Source organism: Leptonychotes weddellii, chromosome 14, assembly GCF_054177405.1.
Source record: "Leptonychotes weddellii isolate Sample4059 chromosome 14, ASM5417740v2, whole genome shotgun sequence".
In the NCBI taxonomy this organism is placed as follows: Eukaryota; Metazoa; Chordata; class Mammalia; order Carnivora; family Phocidae; genus Leptonychotes; species Leptonychotes weddellii.
Window position 1 is genome coordinate 53,664,949 of NC_138382.1, and position 27,829 is coordinate 53,692,777.

The 27,829-nt window shown below is 44.2% G+C and overlaps 1 protein-coding gene and 2 long non-coding RNA genes across 3 annotated transcripts in view; 2 read left to right on the forward strand and 1 right to left on the reverse strand.

Moving 5' to 3' along the window:
* Positions 1-525: 525 nt before the first annotated feature.
* ALDOB (aldolase, fructose-bisphosphate B) lies at positions 526-14,587 on the reverse strand. The gene is made up of 9 exons (XM_006727632.3): positions 14,462-14,587; positions 9,912-10,033; positions 8,878-9,089; positions 7,561-7,615; positions 6,555-6,715; positions 5,575-5,658; positions 4,575-4,749; positions 3,964-4,163; positions 526-1,047 (listed from the first exon to the last, which is right to left on the reverse strand). The coding sequence occupies exons 2-9, from the start codon at positions 10,021-10,023 to the stop codon at positions 952-954; spliced, it is 1,095 nt and encodes a 364-aa protein (XP_006727695.1). The 5' UTR covers positions 10,024-10,033; positions 14,462-14,587; the 3' UTR covers positions 526-951.
* Positions 8,998-11,279, forward strand: LOC145717080 (uncharacterized). Its single transcript, XR_014140093.1, has 2 exons — positions 8,998-9,130; positions 9,237-11,279. It is a non-coding gene; the product is annotated as an uncharacterized LOC145717080 (long non-coding RNA).
* The window catches only part of LOC145717081 (uncharacterized), an 18,735-nt gene continuing 3,578 nt past the window's right edge, over positions 12,673-27,829 (forward strand). Inside the window, exons 1-2 of the long non-coding RNA XR_014140094.1 lie at positions 12,673-13,734; positions 19,481-19,652. This is a non-coding gene — a long non-coding RNA (uncharacterized LOC145717081). The remainder of the gene's footprint in view (positions 13,735-19,480; positions 19,653-27,829) is intronic.

The window sequence follows — 27,829 nt, forward strand, 5'->3', positions numbered from 1 at the left end:
TGAAAGCCGCAATAAAGTATAATTATGTGAATTGTATTTCCTGCAAACCGAGGTAGCGTGCTCAGATGTACATAGGGAGTGGGTGTGTGTCACCAAATGTGGGTCACTTCACAAGGAACGCTGCGAGCATCATAGCCACACTGATTCTCCCATTACACTCTGCATGTTGCTTGAAATCATTTTACAGTGTAGTTTGCTTCCTATTAGGAAGGGCTTTCATTTTAAAATATCCTCAGACTTGAAATTTAGCATGGTAGTTCTCAAATGTGGCTATACTTTGGAATCACCAAAGAAGCTGTTAAGAAACCCTGATATTTAGAGGATCCCACATCCAGAGTTTCTGATTTAACTGGGCTGGAGTGTGGTCTGAACATCCGGTGTTTACATTTTTGGCAGATGATTTCAATGAGTAGCCCTAGTTGAGGACCCTGACCATTAATGCCAGTCATGTCTAGTAGAGTCAAAGGTCATGAACTATACTGAGCCCTTTGGAAGCAGGAGCGGAAAGTAAAACCTGATACCAGCTGAAGGCTTCTAGAACATTTTATTTCTTTTTTGGTTGCAGTTGCCTCCTTCATAACCTACCACTGCTACGATTGTTGAATAAGACACACTTCTCCACACTCAGCTTCTGAGGTGGTCATTATTCCAATGGAGAGCTGGTTTTGTTTTCAAGTCTATTCTTTTCTTGGGTGGATACTCTGGGGCATGGGGAGCTGGAGCTGTTGCAAGGAAATTGCATGAAATTTCGTCAGATCCTTGATATTCACGACTACGTTTCAAGAACTGATTTTTTTTTTCGTTGTGTCTAAGAATTTAACATGCATTGTGTTTCCAGTAGTTCCAATCTGATTTTGTCTAACTTCCAGGGTCAGTAGAAAAGTCGTTCTCTTTCAGCCCTCCTACCAAGACATCCAGAAGAGCTGGAGGCAGGCTGGTGGGCCTGGGGTTCTAGTAGGTGTAGGAGGCTGTGAAGAGGGACTGAGTAGAAGTAGCAGCAGAAGAGCCCATGTGAACATACTGTCCTTTGGCTGCCTGGCAGTTAGCCTAAAAAACAAGCGTGAAAAAGGACATGGGGTCAGAGCAAACGCAACCCTGTATTTGACCCTCTGGCTCTCATTTGAAACTAGCTCCACCTGCATCTGGATTTCTCTCTCCTTACAGGGGTTTTGCTAAATATTAGTGCTGATAGCATTCCTTGCCTTCTGTAATACATTATCTCCTTTTTTTATCCCAGTTTCCTGAGCATCTCTCAGGCAAGCTGAAGTTTGTGTCAGTTACTGAGAAAGTTTCTTTTTAGTACCAACAATATTGCAACAACAGTATTAGAAACTGAAGTTGATACAGTGGTAAGGGAATGGATGTTTCCGGTGGAGAAGATTGCAGGGGCTGCAGCAGCAGTTTGCTAGAAAATGGACCAGACATTATGCCGAAGGATCAGGCAAGGTGCAGCCAGAGGTACAAGAGCAAATTTTTAAAACTCTTTTTTAGGGACGCCTGGGTGGCTCAGTCGGTTAAGCGTCTGCCTTCGGCTCAGGTCATGATCCTGGGGTCCTGGGATCGAGTCCCGCATCGGGCTCCCTGCTCCGCGGGGAGCCTGCTTCTCCCTCTGCCTCTGTCTCTCATGAATAAATAAAAAAAAATAAAATCTTTAAAAAAAAAAGAATAAAAACTCTTTTTTAAAAATTTCCATTTTCCATCTATACTTGCCCACAAGAATATATCATTTTTTGTAGTTGTAATCATACTATCATTTGGTTCCTTGTGTAAATTCCAATTAAAGGGGAGTTCAGAATTACAAAGCCTGCAATAATAGAATTTGAGCGCCACTCCATGGTACCATGTCTTCAAGTCCCTGTTGCTATTATCTCGCTCTCTCTGGGACTTGTTTCTACATCCACAGTGATTTTCAAAGCATGTTGCATGGACCTCAGCGCTTCTTAGAAATGGAAATTCTCTGGTTTGACCCCAGACGTCTCAATTAGAAACTCGGTGGCTGCGGCCCAGAATCTGTTTTCACATGCCGTCCAGGTGATTCAGATACATACTCAAGCTTGAGAACCACCATCCTAAATGAGCTCAGCTTCCCTTCTTTTGTGTGGATGGCTCTTCCGACTCTTACTTTCACAATCCCTCCTTCATATTAGCCACATCTCCCTGCTCAGCCACACCCCAGCACAGCCACACCTAGGCTCTCCATCCTAACAAAGTAAGGAACTACCTCTAACATCTTACACCTCTCTTATGCCCCTGAGATGTCTTCTAAGCTTCTCTGGGGTCTGCCTTCCCTTTAAAAGTGCCTCATTGCCAAACTCCTCCTACGCTTGATTCCTCACCCGGCCTCCTCTGTGATCAGCAAGCCGCTGAATACGGCTATTGCTCAAATTCAGCACTCCTCTCTATTAAACTTTTACTCTTCTATCCTATTTCCCATTTAGATTGCTCTAGATCTTCCTGCATGATTAAGAGAGCTATTAGGAAAATTTCAGATCTAAGTTAATGCACTGCAAACTCACTCTCATTTCAGCCGCACCTTGCCTGATGCTTGGCCATTCTGTCTGGTGACTCTCCTAGCGGACTACTTCAACAGCTATCCCAGGCTTCCCTGCTGTGAAGAGGGAAGTCTCCATTCCCTTATCCCCCACAACAGATGCCCTCGACGGTAATCAACCGCTACATCCCTTCACGTCTACAGACCCGATTCCAAACCCATTTTTTTTTCTTCTTTGCTGTCTCTTCCCTACTGAGACCAACTCGGCCACCTGCATTTAATAGTCTCACGCAATCCTGTTTCTTCTAACTCTGTGTCCTCTCAATTATCCCCACTGTCCTCATCTTTAATCTCTCCTCTGGCTCCTTTTGCTTTACATTTAGTTTCTTTATTTTTTTATAATGTTCAATTAGCCAACATATACATCATTAGTTTTTGATGTGGTGTTCAACGATTCATGAGTTGCTCACTCATCAGTGCTCATCACCGCACATGCCCTCCTTAATACCCATCACCCTTGTGCTTTACATTTAAACATGCCCGGCTGTCTCCTATTTGGCTAAACTCTAAGCTCCCTGAGGCCAGTATCTGTGTCTCCTTTGTTCACCCCAGTCCTTGGCTCACAGTAGATATTCAAAAAGGAATGGTTCCTGACTGAATAAAATCCTTTTCTGTCCTCATTTCTCCTGGTCCTTCTTCTGGCCCTTTTCCTGACAATCTTCTTGAATGGGCACTTTTCCTCTTCTCTCTCTATTGAAACTGTTGTGTTGAGGGTCACCGGTAGGCTCCCACATGCCAATCTCAGCTTTTTTCTCAGCCTTTATTCTGAATCTCTCTATAGTGTGTTATGACCGACCCCCTTGAAACTTGTTTCTGTTGGTTCCCAGGATCCTCGGCACCTCCTGTGTTATTACTGCTGCTTGTCCTAGTGGCTTTCTTCTATTTTTTCCTAAAATGAAAGGTGCTCTGGTTCAGTCCTTGGCCCTCTTCTCTTCCCTCTCGAGTGTCTCTGTGGAGATTACCTACTGTCCACTGTCATCAACTATACTCCCAGCGCAGATCATCCACAACTCTCCACAACCCCCACCTTCCTACTGAGCTCTAATGCCACCTTTTCAACTATCTAGTAGACACTCTCTGGATTTACCGTCACGTTCTGAAGAAAACAATGCTTCTCCAGGTAAGAGAGCCAGGCTCCTAGTATCCACTTGATCAAGTAGATAAGAAGTAGAAGCATCTTAGGGCGCTTGGGTGGCTCAGTCGTTTGAGTGTCTGACTCTTGATTTCTGCTCAGATCGTGATTTCAGTGTCGTGGGATCCAGCCCAGCACTGGGCTCTGTGCTCAGCAGGGAGTCTGCTTGAGATTCTCTCTCTCTCCCTCTCCCACTGCGCCTCTCCCTGCTCGCTCGCTCTCTCTAAAATAAATATATAAATTCTAAAAACAGCAACAACAAAAAGGAATAGCATCTTACCAGGGCCCGCTTCATGAAAGCCTCCTGGGTGGCCTTCTTGTTGGCAGCCTTGCCACCCCAGGCAGCCAGTGCACTGGCCTGCAGGGCCCGTCCGTAGGAGAAACTGAGTTTCCAGGGCTTTGGTAGAGGGCAAAGGTTGATAGCATTGAGGTTGAGAGTAGCATCCTCTTCGCTCATGCCCCCGGACAAGAAGCAGATGCCTGGAAGGAGAGAAGCCATTGCACTCTACTCCTCCCAGCTTCTTTACCCAGCTGGAGAGAGCAAGCCAGGAGCCTAAAGGAAATGGAATGCCTCCATCCTTTCTCTACTTGATTTGCATGGAACTGGGTTGGAAAAATTAGTTTGCTTCTCCCGAGGCTAGCGGGGCTAAGGAGAGAAGGGCTTTAATAAATAAGGAGGGTGGTGACCTATTGAGGAAATCAATGGATTGTGTGCATTTGGACAGATGCAAGCTTGTGGTATCATGGAGTGTGAGGGGACATGCTGGCCGCCTGTGAGACACAGAGGTCCGTTTCCTGGATACAAGACTCCCGGGCAAGCACAAACGCTGGTGGAGCACCTTCACGGGATAAGGGCTTAGACCTCAAGTCAGAGAAGAAGGAAAGCCTTACCGGGAACAGCTGCGGGAACAGTCCGGTGGAGAGCAGTGACGGTGGCCATAGCCACTTGCTCTGGAGTATACTTTTTGGTGCAGGCATGTCCGGCAGTCACCATGTTGGGCTTCAGCAGGGTGCCCTCCAGGTAAACGTGATGGTCATTCAGGGCCTTGTAGACAGCCGCCAGGACCTGAGGGACAAGACGTCCAAAAGCTGAAACCCAGCGCCAGCCTGACAGTCCCCTGACCTTGACACTTTCAGGTTCCAGGGCTGAGAGACAAAGGAATCCTCGTATGGGGCCTGGCCCAAGTTTCCTCATCAGAGCAATGCACAGGCAACTGCAAGCCGCGGCCACTGAGCACAGCCAAGCTGGCCTAGCCCCATCTCCCCTACTCTGCCTGCAGACAGGTGGCATGGCTCTGCTTCCTGGAGCCCCTTCACTCCTTCCTTCCCATCACTGCCTTTGGCCAGTTGAGCCTGCCTTGATTTAGCTAGTTGGGGACATCTAAATTGGCCTCCATTCTCCATCCCCATAGAAGCTGAGGAGTCACAGAAACATACATTTTAGAGACAGAAGCACTTTCAGACCTCATCTCAGTCCACCAACTTTTGCAAGTGGAGAACGTGAAATCAGGTTGCATTGCAGATATGAACAAAGTACCTTCTAATTACATTTTGTCATGTGAGTCTCATCTTATTTTTAAATTTCTTTGTTTACATATAATGTAACTGATCCCAAAAGATAATAGGATTTGCTCATGGGCCCACAACTGGGAACATGGATTGTCATATCCAAGTCTTGGTACTGCAAATCCTATCCTTTTTCCATGTGGAGAATACCATTGTACCAAAAGAGTAGAAGGTTTGATAAGTACCCCCTTCTCTTCTCAATGCTACATAATGATTCCAACTGAAGAATATTTCATATATAACAGCTGATATATATTAAGTAACAGGTCTTACTTAAAAATAAGATATTTCAACTGGAATTGGGACCTTTATATTCAAGACTTACCTTCTCAGTAACATACTGGCAGTGTTCCAAGTCATGGTCTCCATCAGGAATGACCTCTGGTTCAACAATGGGTACCAGCCCATTCTAAAAAGGAAAAAGGGGGAGATAAAGTGCAGCTCTGCTCACTGTGATCCTTTCCTTAAGAAGATATTTGACAGTTGCAATTGGGATAAAATGAAGCCCTTATAGAGAAGTGCCATTCACTGACTTAAAGGCAGTATCAGGAAATTTAATGGGATTTCTAGTGAGCATTTGTGGCTTAGCCAAAAAAGAACAATGAGGTTAAAAAAAAAAAAAGAAAGTTCTCCTAGGAATGGGTAAAATAATGCAAATCCTTAATTTCTATAGCTAGAGATTCTTCTAGAGACTATTCTAGCTACCTCAGAACCTAGCTGTCACCCCTTTAGGGCAGTCAAACTTCAATCACTAATAAAGATGCCCCTTGTGTGGGTTAATTAAGGAATTAAACACTGTGTGTAGCTCTAATTGGGACTCTTTAGGTACCCACAACTCAGGTAACCTCAACATAGCACCCACACAAGCAAATCAGACTTAACTGGGATCGATCCCAGAGACACTATGTTGGAAAGTAGTGTCAGGTCACCATCCTCCAAGATATTTGGACTGGGGCTAAATCAGAGCTATCACTCTCGAGCTAGGGATCTAAGAGGATCATGTTTTAGATGTGATGGAGCATAGGTAAGCAAGTGCCCTGGCCATAGGGGCTGGATCACGCTTAAGACTCAGCCTATAGAACTTTGGCAGAGGGCAGCCATTGATGGCATTGGCCTTTTGGGCTCATAGCCGACTTGTGGGACCAAATCTTTCCCTACCACACTTGGCTATAGCAGAAGTGGTGGAAAATGCCACCAGGATATAGTGGTGAGATAAGGTTCATGTACTTGTAGTAAAATTGGAAAGAGAGGTTCTGAAGAAAGCTCTTTCTGACTGCTTTTTAGCCCAAGGGGAAGGCAGAGCACCTGCTGACAGATGCTGGCGTAGCGGGCCAGGGTGTTGGCATTTTCCTGGATGGCGAGGTTGGATGGACACTGGTTGTCAATCCTCAGCACAGCACGCCATTTCCCAAAGTCAGCACCGTCTTTCTTGTACTGAGCACAGCGCTCAGAAAGGCCATCAAGACCTGCAAGTCACAAAAGAGAGAAAGGCTTCTTTGCACCCATGCCCCTGATCCATGGGGCCACTGATAAAGTGAAGGAGTTCTTCCTTGCCTTACCTTTCTTTCAGTCAGCAGAGCTTAAGGCCCGAAAACATTAATCCCAATACTTAGCCCAAACTGGGGCTTTATACTTAATAAGAAGAACAGAGGGAACTAATATTTGTTTAGTATTTACTATGTTCAAGGCATGATTCTAGGCATTTTGCATACGTAATCTCATTTAATTATGATAACAATTCTAATAGTTAATATTATACTTGTTTTACAGATGCGAAACCTGAGGGTCCAAGAGGTTATGTGACTTTACCAAGTTTGCAGAGCTAATGAGTGACAGAGCTGGCATTCAAATTCTGCTTAACTAACCTAATGCTATGGTTTGTACTTGTCCACTTGGGCAGTGAAGCACCTTGCAAAATTGTCTAATTAGTAAATGATAAAACTAGGAGTCAAACCCTGGTTTGACTCTCTTCTGCTGCTGGATTTTTCTCTAAAAATTACATTCTCAGGTAAGAATATCTTCTCTGTGCAAAGCACCGTGGTAAGCACTTTTTATGTACATTGTCTAATTAATCCCCATGACTACTCTGCAAAGTAGATATTGTCATCCTATTTTAACTGACTCAGGACATGTATATGACCAGCCTAAGGTCACATAGTTATCAAATAGAGGAGCTAGGGTTGAAAAGCAGATGTGTGTGGCTCTAAAACCAGGGTGAGATTCATATTTTGTTTTCCCTTGCTCACCTCTTTGCTTGCCTTCATTTCTAGCATGTATTAGCATGATTCATATCAGCAGGTGATATCCTTACCTTGAATGGTGGTTTCTTTGTTGGTTCCTGCAAGGGGAGCACCTCCCTGGTCTAACTGTGAATATAAATAATTAACAAGTAATTAGCAGGTGTCAGGGGTCCCAGGAAAACAAAAGCAGAGCCCCTGGTACTAATAGTTCTCATCTTTTACAAGCTAAGGAGTTGAATTAGGAAGGTGTATTAGTCATGGGGGTGGGGGGGGGGAGACAATTAAATCCACAGTGGAAGGGAAGTACCTGGAAGAAAAAAATGCAAGTGTCAACACTAGGAGGATGGAAAATATGGAAAGCACAGGCCTGGAGCTTGGGAAGTAAGAAGTAATCTGACAGTATCTGGGATGCAGAGGGGCCATATAAGAGCAGTTTCTCTTAACTTATTTGTTCAAGGGACATTTAGGGAGCACCTACATATACCGAGCACGACATTATTCCAGGAAATCGAAAGAATAAAGATGCAGCCCCTACTCTCGGCATAGCAGAGGCTGAGATCATGAGCCTGAGAGGTAGACAGGCTGGGTTTGAACTGGCTCTGGTTTTGTCTTGCTGTGGGCAAGTTATGCTATGCCTTGTAAGTCCATTTTCTCCCCTCATCTCTAAAATGAGGATAAGAACTGAATTGACCTCCAGGGGTTACGAGAAGGATTAAATGAGCGCTTGGAGTTGTAAGCACTCAACAGATACAAGTTTTTTGTTTTTTTTTTAAAGATTTTATTTATTTATTTGACAGAGAGAGACACAGCGAGAGAGGGAACACCAGTAGGGGGAGGGGGAGAGGGAGAAGCAGGCTCCCCGCAGAGCAGGGAGCCCGATGTGGGACTCGATCCCAGGACCCTGGGATCATGACCTGAGCCGAAGGCAGTCGCTTAACCAACTGAGCCACCCAGGCGCCCAACAGATACAAGTTTTCACTTGTGAGAAGTTCTTGCAGTTTTGGAAGACTGAATTGTACCTGAATAGTAAGTGGTTTAATCATTAATAGTGACCATGAACTAAATAATAATTACGTGACAGGAACTGTTTTACAAACTCCTTTCATCCTTATAAGAGCTTTATGAGGTAGGCACTACTATTCCCATTTCAGAAATGAGAAAATTGGGACACCAGGAGATTGAGTACCTTGCATAAAACTTGGTTGAAAGAAGAAGACACCGGCTGAAAAATCTAGAAGAGGACCTGTTTCTCAGGGGGGAGGCTGATGACGGGAAGGGCAGAGGGAACGGCAACTAGATGAAGAGGGTGTTCAGAGCGTCAGCCCGGAGACTGGGCTGGGCATTTGGCTGGAATGAGGCAGAAGGGAAATGGGAATGGAAGTGTTCACCTTAATTCCCACCACAATCCCCTTTTCCTTGAGGATGTTTCTGAACAGCTTTCCCTGGCTGTCCTTCTGGTAGAGGGTCTCATGGAACAGGATCACGCCCCCGATGCTCTGGTTGATGGAGTTGTCCACAGTGAAGAGGATTTCTCGGAACTGCCGGCGGTTCTCCTCGGTGTTCTCCACCTTGATCCTCTGCAGGCGGTTTCCCATGGTGCCTAGGGTGGGCGGGACAAAGGCAGCTTAAGGAGCCAACCAGGTCTGTACCGCCGGCCTCCTCCCCTCTAGTGACCCTCAGCAGGATGGAGGCAAGACTCTTTTTTATTCAGATCTTTAAAACTCCTGTCTCCTTTTTCGGCTCCCAGGGGAAAGACCTTGATTGCTGCCAGGATGTTGGATAGGAAGCGTATGGACTGGATATGTCAGGGTCACGATGGAAGCCACCAGTGGGTCCAAGTGTGTATATTAGGCCCTCAGGCCTCTCCAGCCATCACCACCCCGACCCAGGTCCAGGCCTCAATCTAACTAGATGTATGTACAATAAAAGGAGGGGTGGGGCGGGCTCTTGACTTCCCTGGTTTCTGTCATTTTATGGTGGGCCAGACAGGCCTGCCACAACCCTCCCTTGTGTCATTCTGGGCTTCTGTCAGCCACAAGCCCTTCCCTGTTCCAGATGAGGACACTTCCCTGCCCTCCCTGCCCTTCCTTAGCTGACCTTACACTGACTTCTCGTTAGCAGCAGAGGTCTATGTATCTGATCTCATTCTGGTTCCTGAGTTCTTGGCCTTGCTACAGTCTAGATTCAATGATCCCTGGCAAGGGGCCTTGAAATGGGGGGCTTGAACCTCTTCCCTTGGTTTTCAGAAATCTGCCTACTGGAACTACAGGACTCAAAATGTCTGTCTATGCTTGCTGGGTCTTCTGCTCCCACTCCTGTGTACCTTTACTCCTCTGAGAGGAAAAAGAATATAATTGTTGCTTGCCTTGGCTAAGTTGTAGAAATAAGAACACACTTGTTGTATGACGTTACTTGCACTCACCTACAGACTCATCTGCAGCCAGGATCCCCTTCCCATTGGCAACAATGCGCTGTGCAATTTCGGAGAGCTCCTTCTTCTGTTCTGAGGTGAGGGCTGGAAATCGGTGGGCCATGGTGACAGGTCTGGAAAAGAGTGCAGGAGTGTCCTGAACAGAACTGCAGGTGGCTCAGACAGATTCGTGACCAAGGCAGGGAAGGTGTACAAACAAACCCTCTGGGCTCCTCTTACACTTTTGGCCCACTTCCATAACTGGATGAACAAATGAGGTCTGGGTTTTTCCCCCTTTAGCTTAAGTAGTTGCAATTAGCCATAGTGGATGAAAGTGGGATGCCAAATTTCCTGGTCATCCTAAATAGAATATCTTCCAGGAGACCATTGGGTTCACTGATCCGGAGACTGAACCAGCTCATTAGTGACCCACTCAAATCTGATAAATAGATGGCACTGTGGTACTTGACTATCTCTCTGTGGATTGCTGGTGCCTTTGTGTGCTCTGGATGACTTGAGGCCAGGACAGTGAGGCTTTTAGCCTCTATGGCCATCTCCCATTTTGTTCTGTTAGCCTGTGTTATTCTCTGGATAGCAAGCTTGAGAGGCTTTGGCCTTGCAATTAACCTCCCTTAGCTTTGGGACATAGAGAGTATGGTGTGTAAGGCTCTTTTTTCTTATATTCAATGACCTATGACAGCATTTGGGATAGATGGGGAAGATTTTCCCTAAGTGCCTCTGGGCTGGAGGCTCCCATGGACTCTAAGGATGCCAAAGTCATCTGGTGATCCTTGCCCCAGTAATTCTCAGTTTCACTGCTCTAGCAAGGAAGGACTCTGGTTTGAAGATCCCCTATCCAAGCGCCCTTCTCAGCAGTGGTCCTCTGAAGGGGATCATTGCTTTTGTTGGGCTGCCACTTTGGGCCAGTCTTGAAAATGCAAGTTCACAGGGCTCTCATCTTGGATGTTAGAAAGAGTAATTTTGCATGTGTTGGACTATCAAAGAAAAAAAAATGGTAGTAAAGACCATCTTTAGTGGTTTCCTATCCAATCCTATGACCTTCTCCTTTCCCCGGTCTCCTTCCTCTCATACACTCATCCATAGGGTAGATGCCCCATGCCTGCTTTCTACTTCCTGCAAGCCCAGGGACACCTCAGTACTCATTTGATCCACTCAGCAACCAGGTAACCAGGGCAACTAGTATCTTTGTTAATTAATGAGCAAGCTAAGACTCAGAGAAGTTAACTGATTTGTCCAAGGTCTCAGCTAGGGGGAGGCAGAGCTCCCCACCTGGTCCTGCCCCTCCTGGTAAATCAATTTCTTCACATTTTGTGCATCCCTTCAAGGCAGGCTTGATACAAGAAGTAGGTGGCTACTGAACTGATTCTTGAAAAAGTGTCATTGGTATCACTGATGCTACTCTCACTTCAAGAGTCCTCGTCTTAACCCCAAAGGGTGGAACCACGGTGCTGTCACTGGGGACAGGACAGGCTAGTGGGCAATGATCTCCAGAGAAGATATTCTTCCAAGGCTGCTCCTATCCCAGCCACCTAACGATCATGTTTCCCCTTGTTTACACATGAGTTCCTAATATTGTAGTCAGGGATTACTAGCTGTAAATCTGGTCACTAGATCTTTATGTGGAAAAAGCCAACCTGAAGTTGGCAAACTTCAGGCCAAAGTACAAATTCTCTCTTCAGTTTAGGTAACTGCATAAAGGAATTCACAATTAAGAAATAAAGATGTTTCCTTAATGAAGCAAAAGGAAAACATAGCCCAATAATAGCCAATCACCATTAATGCCAAGCACTCCGCTAATTGCTTTACAAGCACTGTATAATTCATTCCTTATTATAACCTCCAAAGGCAGCTGGGCTTCCCCCACCACTGCCACATAATAGATAAGGAAAGAACATAAGGGAGTTTAATTATTTGTCCAAGGACATTTAACTAATAAGGCGCAAAGTTGGGATAAGGGGCAGTACTCCCCTCCTTCCAGGAAAGAGTGAGCCTGGTGAAAGGAATCGGCCTTTGGGTGACTCTAAGGTGACTCTTGATAACACCCCCAGAGTTCTTGTTGAGGACACCCCCAGAGTACTCAAAATCCGTGGGCTGTGGCTCATCATCCATACACCATGGACCTCGTCAATTCATAAACATCTCACACATTCACACAGGTTCTAGCTACTAGATCAGACAGACCTGGGTTCAAGGACCAGTTCTGCTTCCTCCTCACTGGGACCACAGGCTCTGAGTCTTAGTTTACTGTGGAATAAATGGTGCTAATGTCTGCGCTGGGTGTCTCATTGCCAAGTGGATCTCCTGTGACCTGTGAGCACCCTACTCATCGTAGTTGCTCAAAATATATTTGTTGGGTTAATTGTATGATAAATATGAAGATGTTTTATAATATATTATGAAAATGTTGGGTATTACTATTTCTCTCTTTTTAAATTTTTAAAAAAATTTTTAAAATAATAATTGCCTGTGATTCCATGTTTCTATTTACTACCAAGCTATTTTTTCAGTCTGAATGTGCTGACTTGACCGGAAAAAAAACAGAAAAGGTCAAATTGAACCAATACTGTTTATGGAAGTTAAACTTCTACAGAGGGATTAAAGGTCTATATCACCTCAGCACAAATGTTGCCCCTCTGTTAATCATAAAACAGGGTCACAGACCAATGTTTATCCCTGGGAGACAGGAGGCCAGGTGGGAGTGGGTAACCATAGAGAGTGATCTTGGTCTCCTAAGCCTCTGCTCATCGAGGTCTCAAGCCAATTTGATTTTAAAGTGTGATGGGAAGTGGTTCACATTATATTATTAAGTAAAAAGAAAAACAAAGCAAGTTTCAGAGAAGTCTGTGATATAAAATATCGTTCCTGTTTAATTAAAAAAATGGTAAACACATAGGGTACATACGGTTTGTAGATCTATATAAGCAGAGAATAACCACCCTGGTGTTATCTGTGGGCATTGGGATGGGATGGACTAACTCTCACATTTTACTTTATAAATTTTTTGTAATGTTTGATTTCTCAAATAGGTCTATATATGACATTATGTCTTATACATAATATATTAACAGGTGATACATATACAAATCTGGGAAGAGGAATATGAAAATATAAGAATAGAAGGCAATCACAGGAAAACAGCTGCAAATGACCTCAGGGATATCTATATCAACCCTGCCAACTTTAAAGATGGGGAAACTGAGGCTCAGAAAGAATATGTCTGATGCCCCTTCTAAACTGTGATGCTCTAGGATTATAAACCACATCCTACTGGCTTATGATTTGGAATCCCTTTTCCAATCCTTTTCAGCAAAATAGCACATAAAACCTACAGTATGGTTCTTTCTGCCTTCCTTCAAGAGGTTCTGTGAAAAGAGAATGATTTGTAAAATATGAATATTTAACTCCTGGAGAAATATCAGGGAGTAGAGAGTCCATTCACGTCTCCAGTGTACAAGGCAGATGGGTTTTCAAGAGGACATGAGGGGCTTATTCATTGAAAGCCTATGATCTCCAGGCACTGTGAGCAAGAATTTTATATACAGATGTGTGATGATGCCCACAGCTTCATTACCCACCCCCGTGTCACAGCGACAAAAGCAGTGAGATGCCTTATGACAGCCCGGTGCCTTTGAACACAGGTGAGGTAGCTCTGAAAGAGAGCTGAGCGTTGCTCTTTCTTCTAGGATTACAGCATCTACACTGCATTCAGCACCTCGGGCTCTAGCGTCAGCCTGGGGGGTGCCCAGATGTGCCTTGGCCTAACGGCAGCAGAGCTAAGCCCCCGCTGGATCCAAACTGGCAAATGGAGCCCTAGGTAACTATTTAGGAGAAGTTTATTTTAGAAGGCAACCTATCCTCACAACATGTCTATTTTTCAGATAGTAGAGCAAACGTCCCAAAGGACGTCAGCCGCTTTTGATTCCAAATAACTTAAGCTGTAGGATCTTCCAAGTAGGAAATGTTATAGGAACGATCAAATGAGTAGAAGTTTGATAATTCCTAATCAAATGACGGTGGTGCTCTGTGGCGATTCCAAGCCTGTTCCGTGTTCTCATTTGAGCTGTGGGGGAAGGCAAGGAGTTCATTTGTGTGGCCAAAAAGCTTCAGTGCCAACACTAGTGGGTGTAGGAAGAGAATAAAGAAAATGACGTAGGACGACAGGTCTGTAAAGAAATCATGGAAATAAGCAGTTGTTATGGGGAGAGTAGAAATGAGCAGGAATCTCGAGAAGTGATTGGAACCTAGCCAAGTAAGTGTATTCAAGTTGTTTCTCCCAGGCCAGAGACAGAAGCGCCTTCATATGGGTAACACTGGGAATGGTCTTGAACATTTGCCTCCACTCAGAGAGTCAGCAAAGTTGTGGATGAGCATTTACACTTAGGGAGAAAAACAACCATTTCAGCACACCAGCACGTTTTTGGCCACCGCCAAGTTTCTCCGGAAAATAAAAGCAAACGGACTTTCTCGGCTCATGTGAGCACCATCAATAACCCTCACTCCCTGGTGCAGTCCAGGTAGACAAAGGGAGTTCTGTTACTTACAGTTTGGGAGAAGAAAGTCCTCTTAGCGATCAGAAGCTGTGGAGGAGTCAGCAGCTGCCAAATAGGACGAACCTTTGGGAACACGCAGTTTTTATAGACCTCCTGTCAAAGTTTGTTGTTGTTGTTTTTTTTTTTTTTAACTTTCACCCTCCCCTTCCCACTGTTTATCCAGTGCCTGATTGGCTCATAAACAGCCAGTCCTGATCACGCTCACACACTCATTGGACTCAGGGAATGTTAAAGCTACAGGGGCTATCTGGAGACCTTGTAGTTCTTCATCCAGTCGGTTCATTTTTCAGGTGAGGAAACTGAAAAACAGAGGACTAGGGGATTCCCCTAAGTCACACTAGTAAATGACAGAGCTCTAGAGCCACCAACAGAACCTGTGAAGAATGTCACCTTAGCTCTAGCACTTACTAAACACACGACCTTGGCCAAGGTTTCTTTTGCTTTTCTTTCGTTCGTTAGTTCGTTCTTTCTTTCCTTTCTTTCTTCCTTCCTTCCTTCCTTTCTTTCTTTCTTCCTCCCTCCCTCCCTTCCTTCCTTCCTTCCCTTCCTTCCTCCCTCCCTCCCTTCCTTCCTTCCTTCCTTCCTTCCTATGTCTCCAGGCCTTAATATCCTCCTCTGTAAAGTGGGATCTCAACTTCACAAGAGCATTAAATGAGTTTGTAGAGTGCCTGCACACAGTAGGCATGAGATCCCTCCTTGTCCTCCAAAACCAAGCTGGGCCCCCTGATGTTGATAATACCAGAACACACTGTATCTACCCCATTCTCACTCTTTCTCACCCTTTATGCATTTGTCTTTAACGTGGTAAAAAAAAAAAAAAAAACTAAACTAAAACTCAAAGTGATTGCTGTCAGCTACCAGCTTCCCTAGTTATGGCACTGTCTGGGTAAGGGTTCGTTTTACAGGGATTTTTTTTTTCCTGAGCACTAAGCCAAAATCTAGGTCAAGAGAAGGCAAATAAAATTTTCTTCCTGAGGCAAATAAAGGTTCTGGGGAAATCTAAAAGTAATGAATGACCATGATCATAGGAAAGCATAAAATTCTCAGGACTATATTCCTTTGGGATAACTCATAAAATGGAAGGGAAAAAAAACACCCTAAAAATCAAAGTGCTTGATGGTATAGGGTGTGATGCTCTAATAAGTGAACTGTCAATGGAATGAAGGAAAAAGAAGCAGAGAACTAAGTTGTCTTAATAGAGTTTAGGCTCAGACAGCTTCTAAAAGTGGGGGAGCATTAGACATAGAACATGATTATTAAAGGAAATTGAAATGTTTGAAACACAAAACTGAGGCCCATTTGGCAACGGAAGTTTTGGCCAAGACCTGTCCTGAGGAGAGCAAAGGGCCAGGCCACGTAAAGGTCATCAGCATGCTTGACTCCATGTGCCTCCTGATGGCACACTTTCTGGTTTCCCCATCTCCACCTGATGCTCATGCAAGCCCCTGATCAGACCAAGATGGCCTGATCTGGGGGATATGTGAGTTTCATCAGATTTGATTTTTGTCAAAGGAGAATGGAGGAAGAATATGGAGGATAGTGATGATACAATGGAGAGCAGGGCTAGCGACAGCTGTCGGGGGTCAGGGTTGGAGTGTCAGAATCGTGACTAAAACGTGCCACCTGCCAAGAGATGCATGGTAGAAACAGTTTTACTTACGCTAGCAGCACGAATTATTCTTGTTATAACAATGGCAGCAATAACAATAATAGTAGCTATTTTTTTTTGAGGTGTTAGGATGCCTCTGGTTCTTTTTACACGTGATCTGCCATCTCAGCACCCCTCTGAGGAGAGGTTTATTACTCCTGTTTTCTGGGTGGGGAAACTCTCATTCGGGGGGGGCAAGTAACTTGCCTGGAGTCACAGGACGGGTACACGGGGACTCCTGTTTCCTCCAAGCCAGTGGTCTAAAGCAGGGCTGCTTACCTTTTGGCTGCCACCAAAAGGTAAGATTAGCCCTCTCCCTCTCCCCCTCCCAGCAGTTTATAACCTTGGACATTAAACCTGCATTCATCAGGGAAGAATGCCTTGCGTCGGCAGACCTGGGTGGCCCTGCTCTTGCTGGGTATCATTTCACGTGGACAGCAGCCTGGCCAGCGTGTCAGAGGAGCGTGAGCACATTCGCCTCTGGTGCCACGTGCCGTGGCTCCTGTAGCATCAGCATTTGGCCACCTCCGAGCTTGGATGTGCTGCTGAAACTCAAAGTGCAGGAAAGCAAGGGCAAGGCTTCCTGGAGCTTAGAGAAACAGCAACCCCGGAGCAACATAGACTGCTTGCAGGGTTGGGTGTTTTTTTTTAAAGTCTCTTAGCTTAGCAATATGTTCAAAACTGAGATATGATATGATATGTGGAAAGAGCATGGGACCCGGGGGCTGTGAAACACTGGGGAATCCTCCAGCCTCTCTGACCCTCAGTGTTGCCATTGGTCAAATGGGCTGGTCATGCCTCCATCCAAAACTGATTATGAAGCAGGAATGAAACGACATATGGTGAGGGGTGTAGCACAGAGTACATTTTTATTAAATGGCCCAATCTGAATGCATACTTCTGGTTTAGAGGTCTCCAACTGCAGACTCTCCTATCAGGCAAAAATAAGATGATGTCATTTGTGAGCATTAGGGTCAATACCTCCAACAACTGCCATGTTTATTTTCCACTCCCCACCCCACTCTAGATAGTTCTGATTTGAATATGACGGGCCACGAATTCAATGTATTCGTGAGCACTATGACGTCTGAGTCCACAAACAAACTTGTACATGCCAGTAAATCTCCTGGATCATAGAGTTACAATCAGTAGAGGCTTAGTAATATTATAGGGGAAGACCTTTCATAAAAAGGGGCCACATCTACACGATGCAAGGAAGATCTATGGTTGGGTCAATATGGCATTTAAAAATCTCTTTTCTAATCTGTGGTGCAGATGTTTCCTTATTGTCTTGAAATCTGCTGTGGGGGTCGGGCTAGTTTCAGCACCCTGAAACCAGCAGTCATTATTTTGGTCATAGGGATAGAGCTAGTGTTATTTCAGCATGGTTCACAAAATTTTTATTGAGGTTCTATGTATAAGGCATTTGGTTAGCTCCAGAGGCATTTCGCAGAGAGTATACTTTTATAGAGAATACACGATGAATAAGACTGGCCTGTTGTCAAGAGGCTTCTAATCTAAGAAGTGGGAAGAGAAAGTTGAGGTGAGAATCAAATCAAATCAAACCAAATAACAGAATGCATATTAAAAAAGTACCAAGTTGTGGTGGTGGTAGTGTTCAATGAAGACTCCATGAAGTAACATGAAAGAAGAGTCTAGATATTCCAGACTGCGACATGGCTAAATCGTGCTCCATAGCATCTGGTCGAGTTCGTGAGACTGTAAGACCTATGCACAGAGGGACAGTGAGAATGTAAGATGATCCAAATTCTAGGGCTTAGAAATACCACCCCCTTGAGACTAGAGACAACTAAAGCCTGAATGTGATAAAGAACAAGGTTTGCCTTGTCTGAGGAAACATATGTGTGCAGTTAGGACGCTGCAGAGGCAGAGGCAGAAAGGACGGGGCTGCAGACTTTCAGGATGAGTGACCAGTAGTTATCTGACAGGAAAGAGTTACACTGGGGTCAGCAGTGACCACCAGCCCCCATTGTCCCATATGCCCTCCTAGCGAGTTGTTTACTGCCTTGTCAGTGTTTTCTCTTTGCCTTTTGCTTAATCATATCAAAGTCCAGTTTTTCCCTCACTATCTAATCAGGATTGTCAGTTACTTATGTCATTTATGACCCCCAGCCTGTATTTTTTTCACTATTCCTTATCTCTTTGGTGGAACTGTTTGGCCTTTAGGTGGGTAGGCATTGTGCACCAGTGGAAAGAGGTACAGGGAGGGAGGCACAAGATCTAGGTGGTGGTCTAGTTCTGCCCCTGGCTAGCTAGGGGACTGAAGGAAACCACGTTCTCTCAGCCTCCCATACGTGATGTGCAAAGTGGGCCTAGGAATCCCACCCCTGTATAACTTTTCCATGTGGTCCCACTGAGTGAGCGATAGCATCTAAGTGAGTGCTTTGGAAACGATAAAGCCCTACCTAATTACAGGATGACTAAACCATGTTGCTTCGGGGATAGGCAAACATTACCAATGCTCCTGTGGTATGCATGTGCATTTGTATACACACATACACACACACACATACACACACACACCCCACGTGAGAATCAGAAAACGAGGTTCTGGTCCTAGTTCTACACTGGGTGGTGGAACATATTACCCAAGGGAGAGTAGTACAATTTGTTGACACTTCCTCCTCACAGGACCTTTTCTGGGCACCTCACATAGAATACATCATTCAGCTGGCTAGGCATTGTTTTGGAGGGGAAGGAGTTGATCCTATCTCTGGCTCAAGGTCACACCATTAGTAAGTAACAGGGCAAGGACTTCAATATCAATCTGTGATTTTAAAGCCATCCTAGGGCCTTGAACTCATCATCTCTGCAGTGAAGGAGGGATCCCTTCTAGCGAAGGCCATGTTCTATGGTCTTCTCCTCTGAAATTCCATGTTTTTTTAACACACATGGTTGTCCTAAAACAAAGTAAATGGTTTTAAACAATAATATAAGAAACTCAGACCATAAAAATGTTTTCTTTTGGGAATTATTGTTAAAATAGATTATTTTTTGACTAGACATCTTCAAAATACTGGGGCACCTGGGTGGCCCAGTTGGTTATGCATCTGACTCTTGATTTCAGCTCAAGTCATGATCTCAGGGTCCTGGGATCAAGCTGGGCATCAGGGCATCAGGCTCTGCGCTCAGCAGGGAGTCTGCTTGAAGGACTCTCTCTCCCTCTGCCCCTCCCTCCTGCTCGAGCTCCTGCTCTCATTCTCTCTCTCTCTCTCAAATAAATTAATAAATCTTCAAAAGAAAAGAAAAATCTTCAAAATACTGGTGTGTATGAAAGAACCTGGGTAGTTCTAACTACCTGTCTCCTATTCCCCTACCCCTTGGGTTGCTTCATCCCATAGGAATGAAGAGTGCCAGGCTGACCAGATCCTGGAAAGCTGGACAAAAGGCTCAGACTCTGAGGGGCAGGCAACCAGCCAGCATCTGCAAAGAGTGGACCAGTCCATTGCTTTGTGACCACCTCAGCCATCTACTCCCCGACAAAATGAAGAACAGGGTCACTCAGCCTCCCAGGTAATTAATCCAGTTACCTACAAACTCAACCTTGTGCCTTTCTGAACATCCAGACATAAAATTTTGTGGCAAGTCAATATTTTTTCATCATTAAGAATCTGGACTCTGAAGTTAAATAGAACTTACTCTTAAATTCTGGCTCAGGGCTTCCTCACTGTGTTACTTTGGCCAAGTCCCCTAAGCTCTTTGAGCCTCAGTTTCCTCAGCAGTGAAAGGAAAATAATAAAACGTAAACTACAACATTGTTGGAGGATTGGCTTGAATGATGGTGAACAAAAAGGGTTATGCATAATGCCTGGCAAAAATTAATTACTGGATAAATAACAGTTGCTATCATCCCTTTCTCCTACATTCTCCAAATTCCCTTTTCCTTCTCAGTCACCAAAGAAGAGTCACTCTAAAACTTTTGCTCCCACAATACCCAACGTCAAAAGCTTTCCTCATTTAATAGGCAGAAAAATTAAGCTGGATCCTGAGTTCATCTCAAAAGTGGCGTACCCACACCCAAGAAGAGTAACACTCCCCCCCCAGAAGGTAGTGGGGAGCTTTAGATGAGGAAAGATTTTTTTTCATCCCTTATGGTATCCAAAGTTTGAAAGTGTGACTTATCCCTTGAAAGAGATGAAGAGAGAGGTAGAAACAGGCCTGAGGAGATGGAAGAAAATGGCAATATGATTTGTGGAAAGCATAAAGGGGCATGAAGGAGGAGAGTTGAATAAAGAGATGGCCATGCATTAAAGACTTAAATATGAGACAGAAAACCATTAAAATCCTAGAGGAGAACACAGGCGGTAACCCTTTTGACATCGGCCATAGCAACTTCTTACTGGACACCTCTCCTGAGGCAAGGGAGCCAAAAGCAAAAATAAACTATTGGGACTTCATCAAAATAAGGAGCTTCTGCACAGTGAAGGAAACAATCAACAAAATTCAAAGGCAGCCTGTGGAATGGGAGAAGCTATTTGCAAATGACATTTCTGATAAAGGGCTGGTATCCAAAATCTATAAAGAACTTATAAAACTCAATACCCAAAAAACCAATAACCCAGTTAAAAAATGGGCATAAGATATGAATAGACATTTTTCCAAAGAAGACATACAATTTAAAATTGAACATTAGTCATCCCTGTTCCTAAAAGTCCTTTGAGGGGTGCCTGGGTGGTTCAGTCATTGAGCATCTGCCTTCAGCTCAGGTCATGATGCCAGAGTCCTGGGATCGAGCCCCACGTCAGGCTCCTTGCTCAGCGGGGAGCCTGCTTCTCCTTCTCCCACTCCACTGCTTGGGTTCTCTTTCTTGCTGTGTCTCTCTCTGTCAAATAAATAAATAAAATCTTTAAAAATAAATAAATAAAGATAAATAAAAGTCCTTTGAAACACCCCCACACCCAGGCGGGCTGTTCCATTCACTGCTGGAGGCTCTACTTCTCTCCTCTGCCATGTCCCCTGCTCATTTCCTCCCTCTCAGGTTGTCCTTAGAAGTCTGACTTGTTTTTACTCAACCAGTAGGTTGAGGCAGTACCCCACCATGCACCACCAGACCTTTGTATCTCCAAAAAATCAATGTTCTGGGCTGTCAGACAGAGCCCTATGCTCTGCTGGGACAAGCCACTCAGAAACCCTGAAACTTCTCCAACCCGCTCCACCTTCCTTCAGGGGTGTTTGGCATTACATCACAATTTTGGTTTCTCTTGTAAGCATATTCCAAGGTTGCGGTGAGGGCCAAAAGAGAGGCAAGCCCCCTTGTGAGTTCAGAGGAGGGTCATCTCTTTCTCTGAGGTGGTCAGGGAAGAATCCAAACGCAGACCTGCTGACCAGAAGTGAGAGGGTCGAGGTCTTCCAGCTCTGAGATCGAACTTCAGGTATGTGTTTTGGATGGAGGTGGGTGCCAGGCTGCAAGGAGGAGCAATCCCCCCATGGGCCTGTTTTCCCCGTGCCCTACTGCTCTGAATGTGGGAGTGGAACAGAACCAGAAAATACCAGAGAAGAGTGAACAAAGGACAAGTATTCCTTTGTACCCAGATGATGTAATTTCATTTTCTTGAGCTAGACATGACAAGGACAGACTGTGACCCTGTTAGTTAATCATGGCCTGGAAGAAAGGCAAGGGAAGATCTGCACGATTCTGACTTTAAATTATTTGTTCATAGACCCCCTTTAAAGGGGGTCTTAAAAATCAAGCCCACACTAGTGTGGTTTTTACATGTTTGCTTATAAAGTCAGGAACAGCATTGTTTTCATTAGGTATATATCAATGGTTTTTTATCTTGGCCAAGGAGGGCATCTAGCCAAACCTAGAACTACTTGGCTATTAACATAAAGACTATAAGTTTTGGGAATATAACTTTAACCAGGACCAACACCAGAAGACCAGGAAGATCTGAGCTTCACATTCAAGAAAGGCCTCAAATTCAGTTTTGACGTTATCACTAAATGAGTTATACACAAAATTATTGTTATATGTGTGTATTCAAAGCATTAACATGCTAAACGTATGCATGCAAATTAACTCTGGTTTTGCCATTTCTTCATTTTTAATATACTTACTGGAAGCTGAAAAATAGGGAAGTAGCTTGGATCTCCCATGGCCTCTGAGAGGCCCTGCCCCATGACTATCTTGATTATGTAGAGAGAGAGAGAGAGATCTTTGTTCTACAGCAAAGGAGTATAAACTTGGGCTTAAGTTCCTTAATTATTGGAAAGATCGCCTGAAAGAAACATCAGGAGAGGATCCCTGGAAGAATATGCAGTCCATCCAGTTTGATAATGTCAGAGGTATAGAGAATGGGCACATTGCATACCCAGGCCTACACCTTTCCTGCTGGAACTGTTTTGGGTGAATAGCGCTAATGTGCTTTTGGTGTGTTATGCTCTGACTTGCCTGGGGGCCATCACCAGAAATCAGTCTGTGCTACTCACTCTCAGGCCATTGTCCAATAATCCTCTCACAGCCTGTGCTCCGTATGAAGTGCACAGACAAAAATTCTTGCCTGACCTGAGAACTAAGAAGAGTTGTGCTTCTTCTGGACAGTTAATTTTATCTTCTAATGTTGTGAAACCACTTAACTGACCACGTTTCCATCTCTCATTGCCTGCTAGTTCATTCATATTTTTGATCTACTCATAGCAAGTGTTGAACCATAGTGGTTAGTTAGTTCACTGTTATTAGTTTGGCTAGTTCTGTTTAGGTTTATCTTTGTTTTTTGGTGTTTTAATGTATGTTTGGTTTTATGTGTGTGTATGGGTGTGTGTTTTTACATTTTATTCATTAATCCAGATGTATTTTATTTTTATGAATAGTTTGAAGCAGGAATTTAAATGTATTTTTCCCCAAATAGTGAAGCAGGAATTTAAATGTATTTTTCCCCCAAATAGTAAAGTGTATGAGCCATGCATGTTCTTTTTTTTTTTTTAAGGATTTTATTTATTTATTTGTCAGAGAGAGAGAGAGCACAAGCAGGGGGAGGAACAGAGGGAGAGCTCCCTGCTGAGCAGGGAGCCCAACGTGGGACTCGATCCCAGGACCCCAGGGTCATGACCTGAGCTGAAGGCAGAAGCTTTCCCCACTAAGCCACCCAGGGGTTCCAACCATGCATCTTCTTAACGTTCTTCATGCATGTTCTTAAATGCAAATAACAGACTCAACTTGTCTTTGCTTGGGCTGCTATACCCAAATATGATAGACTGGGTGGTTTAAACAACAAACATTTATTTTCTCACAGTTCTGGAGGCTGGGAAGTCCAAGATCAAGGTGCTGGCAGATCCAGGGTGTGGTGAGGACATGTCTCCTGGTTTGCAGATGGCTGTCTTCTCATTGTATCCTCCTTCACCTGGAAGAGAGCAGAGAGAAAGGAAGCAAGCTCTCCCCTGTCTCTTCTTGTAAGGGCACTAATCTCATCCATGAAGGCTCCACCTTCCCAAAGGCCCCACCTCCTAATACCATTACGCTGGGGGTTAGGAATATGGATTTTGCGAGGACACAAACGTTCAGCCCATGACACTACTCCAACTTAAGCAGAGAGGGATTTGTTAAAGGATATTTGGTATCTCACAGACCTCTGTGAGGGCCAGAGAACTAGACTTGTAGGCTACAATACACAGCCAAGAACAAGACAGGCATGGTCAGCACATCTGACCACACCACAGGATGGTTCTAACAAAAAAACCCCCAAAACTTTAAAAAAAAACTGACTCATTGAGACACCTGCAGCTCTGACATGGCTGCTCCAAAAGAGCAAACGATCTTGACACCACACGTCCCAGAAGAACAGTCTCTCCTGGAACATGCCTCCTCACGTGGCTCTTTTCCACATTGGGTGTCTTGGGGCAGGGTAGGGGGAATGTAGACCTAAGTCATATGCCCGATTTATGGATTTTCCTGGGAAAGCAGGACTTGTTTACAAAGTGAGAAAGGTCAGAGGGTGTTCAAAAATGTTGGACCGCCATGATGAAGAGTTCTGTTACCTTAATCTGGATACTATTTCTAAAAAAATTCAGCATTCTTTTGAGGTACTGTTCATAATATACTTGATTAATACATATATGTAGGGGCACCTGGGTGGCTCAGTCGGTTAAGTGTCTGCCTTCAGCTAGGGTCATGATCCCTGGGTCTTGGGATCGAGCCCCGCATCAAGCCCCACATCGAGCGCGTTGGGCTCCCTGCTCAGGGGAGAGTCCGCTTCTCCCTTTTTCTCTCCCTCTGCCATTCCCCCTGCTCATGCTTGCTTTTTCTCTCTCAAATAAAGAAATAAAATCTTTAAAAAAAATACATATATGTATATGCATGTACAGCACACACATATTATGCTTTCTATTTTTCTATGAATGCATTTTACTTTTTCCTTGTAGTACTCAGCGCTGTTTAATTACTTTGTTATACATGTAAATATCTAGATGACCTCCCCTACAATCTTCTTCAAAGATTTCTTGGTTCTTCTTATCTTCTAATTCTCCAAGTGAACTTTAGCAGGGTTTTGTGAAATTTTCAATTTGACATTCTGATCGAAATCATAGGAAATAATTGATGTGTTGTTAGAACTTAGCATCAGCAAAGATGAAATGGCACCTCTATTTATTTTGTATTCACAAAATTATCATAGTTCTTGTGATAATTGGCTCTATGCATTTCTTGTTAAGTTTATGCTATGTTGCTGTGTTAAGTGAGATATTTTTCCTTTATATTTTTAACTTAACGATTGCTCTTAGAAAATCCATTTCTTTCATTATAGAAAAGCTCTTTAGTAACTTACCTTCTTTTTGACATTCATAACTAGTTCTAATAGTTTTTCAGTTTACGTTCTTCCATTTTAAATATCCTACTCTAAGAGAAATGATATCTGGTACAAATAATAAAATACTGCCGTAGTCCTTTTCAATAGCCTCTTATACATTGGTTAGAACTTACAAAGGCTAAAATTTTGTGCTAATAGTGGCCTTCTTTATTTCTAAATTATTTTTCATGGCAATCTACCAGTGTTTTATTGTTAAGCGTGATACTGCTTTTTGGTGTGAGATACTCGTTTTTAGGAAATGGTCTGGCTTCACACCAGAAGGAACGCTGAAGCACTAGCTTCCGTTGGGGCAAGGCAGCCGCGCGGGGCGCCTGTAGGAGGGGCTGGCGGGCCGGGTGCGAGGAGGGGACCCTGCCTGAGCCGGGCAGCAGGTGCGGGCTCGGGCTGCAGGACCTGTGGGACCCAGTAGGGAAGGTGGGGCCGAGGTGGGTGTGGCGGGGGGGGTCTCTGTCCCGGCAGGTCGCGCCTGGGGGGAGGGGCTGTCGCCGTGCCAGGGGGGGCGGGGGGCGCGCCGCAGCAGGGAAGGGGGAGCGAACGGCAGAGCCCAGGCCTTCTGCAGGGAGCGCGCTGCCCCTCTGCGCGTCCCCGATGTCTGCGGGAAGCAGGCCGGACGACCTGCAGGGGGCGCACGAGGAGGCGGTGGCCCCGGCGGAAGCAGAGCCTGCAGAGTTGGATGGCAGGGGCAGCAGCGCCAACACTTGCGGGGGCCGCAGTAAGCGGAGCCACCTGACGACGTAGTCTTGGCGTCAAGCCCATAGGACCGTCCACGAGCAGACAGTATCTATCTGAGCGAATCGCGCACATCCGTGCGAGAGCAGAGGAAGGGCAACCATATAAACCGTGCGTCGGCAGGCAGATAAAAATGTAGGTGAAGATACAGATATACATCATCCTCTCTGACTTCCAAAACAGATTGAATGTATGCTTCAAGAATAAAGGAGAGGGCACCTGGGTGGCTCAGATGGTTGGGCGTCTGCCTTCGGCTCAGGTCATGATCCCAGGATACTGGGATCGAGTCCCACATCGGGCTCCCGGCTCAGCGGGGAGCCTGCTTCTCCCTCTGACCCTCTCCCCTCTCATGCTGTTTCTCTCTCGCTCGCTCTCTAAAAAATAAATAAATAAAATCTTTAAAAAAAAAAAAAAGAATAAAGGAGAGAAGACGTATTCCACCCCCCAAAAGGGAACAAAGGAGAAAGAGGGAAACAAAAATGGAAGAAGAGATAGTGCAAAATAAGGTGGTAGAAATAAATACAAAAACTCAATTGTGATAATTGTGAATAGATTAAGGTCTCCAATTAATAAATTTCCTATGCTGGATTTTTAAAAAAATCAGGATATGCTGTTTATAAGAGATACAGTTGAAATGTAGAGTCAGAAAGTTTAAAGTAAAAGACATTTTTTTTTGTTCTAAATGTTTATATCACAATAGCAAAGAGACTGAAAATTGAGCTAAGCTACTCAAGTTGAAAGACAAAATAAACCCAAAGAAAAGATAAGAGTAGAAACAAATGAAACAAAATAGAGGTAGAAGTTGATTCTTTGAGAAGATGAATAAAATGGCAAACCCTTTGCCAAGACTGTTTACTTGTCTTCTTTTTTCCTTTATCAATGTTAAGAATGAAAGGAAGGGTATTAAAAAGGCAAGAAGGATCTCAAGAAACTTATTACTGGGGTGCGTGGGTGGCTCAGTTGGTTAAGCATCTGCCTTCGGCTGGGGTCATGATCCAGCCTCAAGTCCGGCTCTCTCCTTAGTGAGAGCCTGCTTCTCCCTCTCCCTCTGCCTGCTGCTCTGTCTGCTTGTGTTCTCTCTCTCTCTGTGTGTAAAATAAATAAAATCTTAAAAAAAAAAGAAAGAAAGAAAGAAAGAAACTTGTTACCTACGTATCTGAAAACCTAGCTAAAATGAGCAATTACTGGAATAATGTAACTAACAAAAATGACTCAAGAAGAAAATAAAATAATCATTAAAGAAATAGAAACCGAAGTTGATCTTACCACAAGGATAATTCTAAGGTCACACAATTTTATTGGTTTGTATGAACCATGGAACAAATGCTTCTGATTTGAGTCAGTACCATTCTGGAGTACAGAAAGAGGGGACACTACCCAACTTATTTATGAGACTTCCATAAACCTGCAGCCAAAACCTGACAAGATAGGATGAAAGAGGACAATTACAGCCAATCTCTTTAGTGAACATAGATGGAAAAGTTCTGAAGAAAATCTTAGCCAGTTGAATACAATAACTTGAACAAGTACCATGACATGGGTTTATCTCAGGACTGCAAACTTAGTTTATCATGAGAAGATCAAATAATGTAAGTGGCTACATTATCAAATTAAACGGGGAAAATAATCATTTCTTAGAGGACGTTGTCAGACAAAACTCATGACTCAAGACTTATTATGGACAGAAGGAACTGCCCTTTAATAAAAGTATCTATGAAAAACCAATAGCAAGCATCATCGTTATTGGTGAAATACTAGAAAAATTTTGTTTAGGATAAGAAGTAAGACAAAGGTCCATGGTATCACCACTTCTGTTCAGTATTGTCCTAGCCAGTGAATTAAGACAAGAAAGAATAAAAAGTATAAAGTTTAGAAATGAAGAAACAAAACTTCATTATTTGTAGATGATAAGTTTGTCTGCTTGGATGGAATAATTATTAGAATTAATCATAGTTTAGGGGGGCCTGGGTGGCTCAGTCATTAGGCGTCTGCCTTCGGCTCAGGTCATGATCCCGGGGTCCTGGGATCGAGCCCCGCATCGGGCTCCCTGCTCTGCGGGAAGCCTGCTTCTCCCTCTCCCACTCCCCCTGCTTGTGTTCCCTCTCTCGCTGTGTCTCTCTGTCAAATAAATAAATAAAATCTTAAAAAAAAAAAGGAATT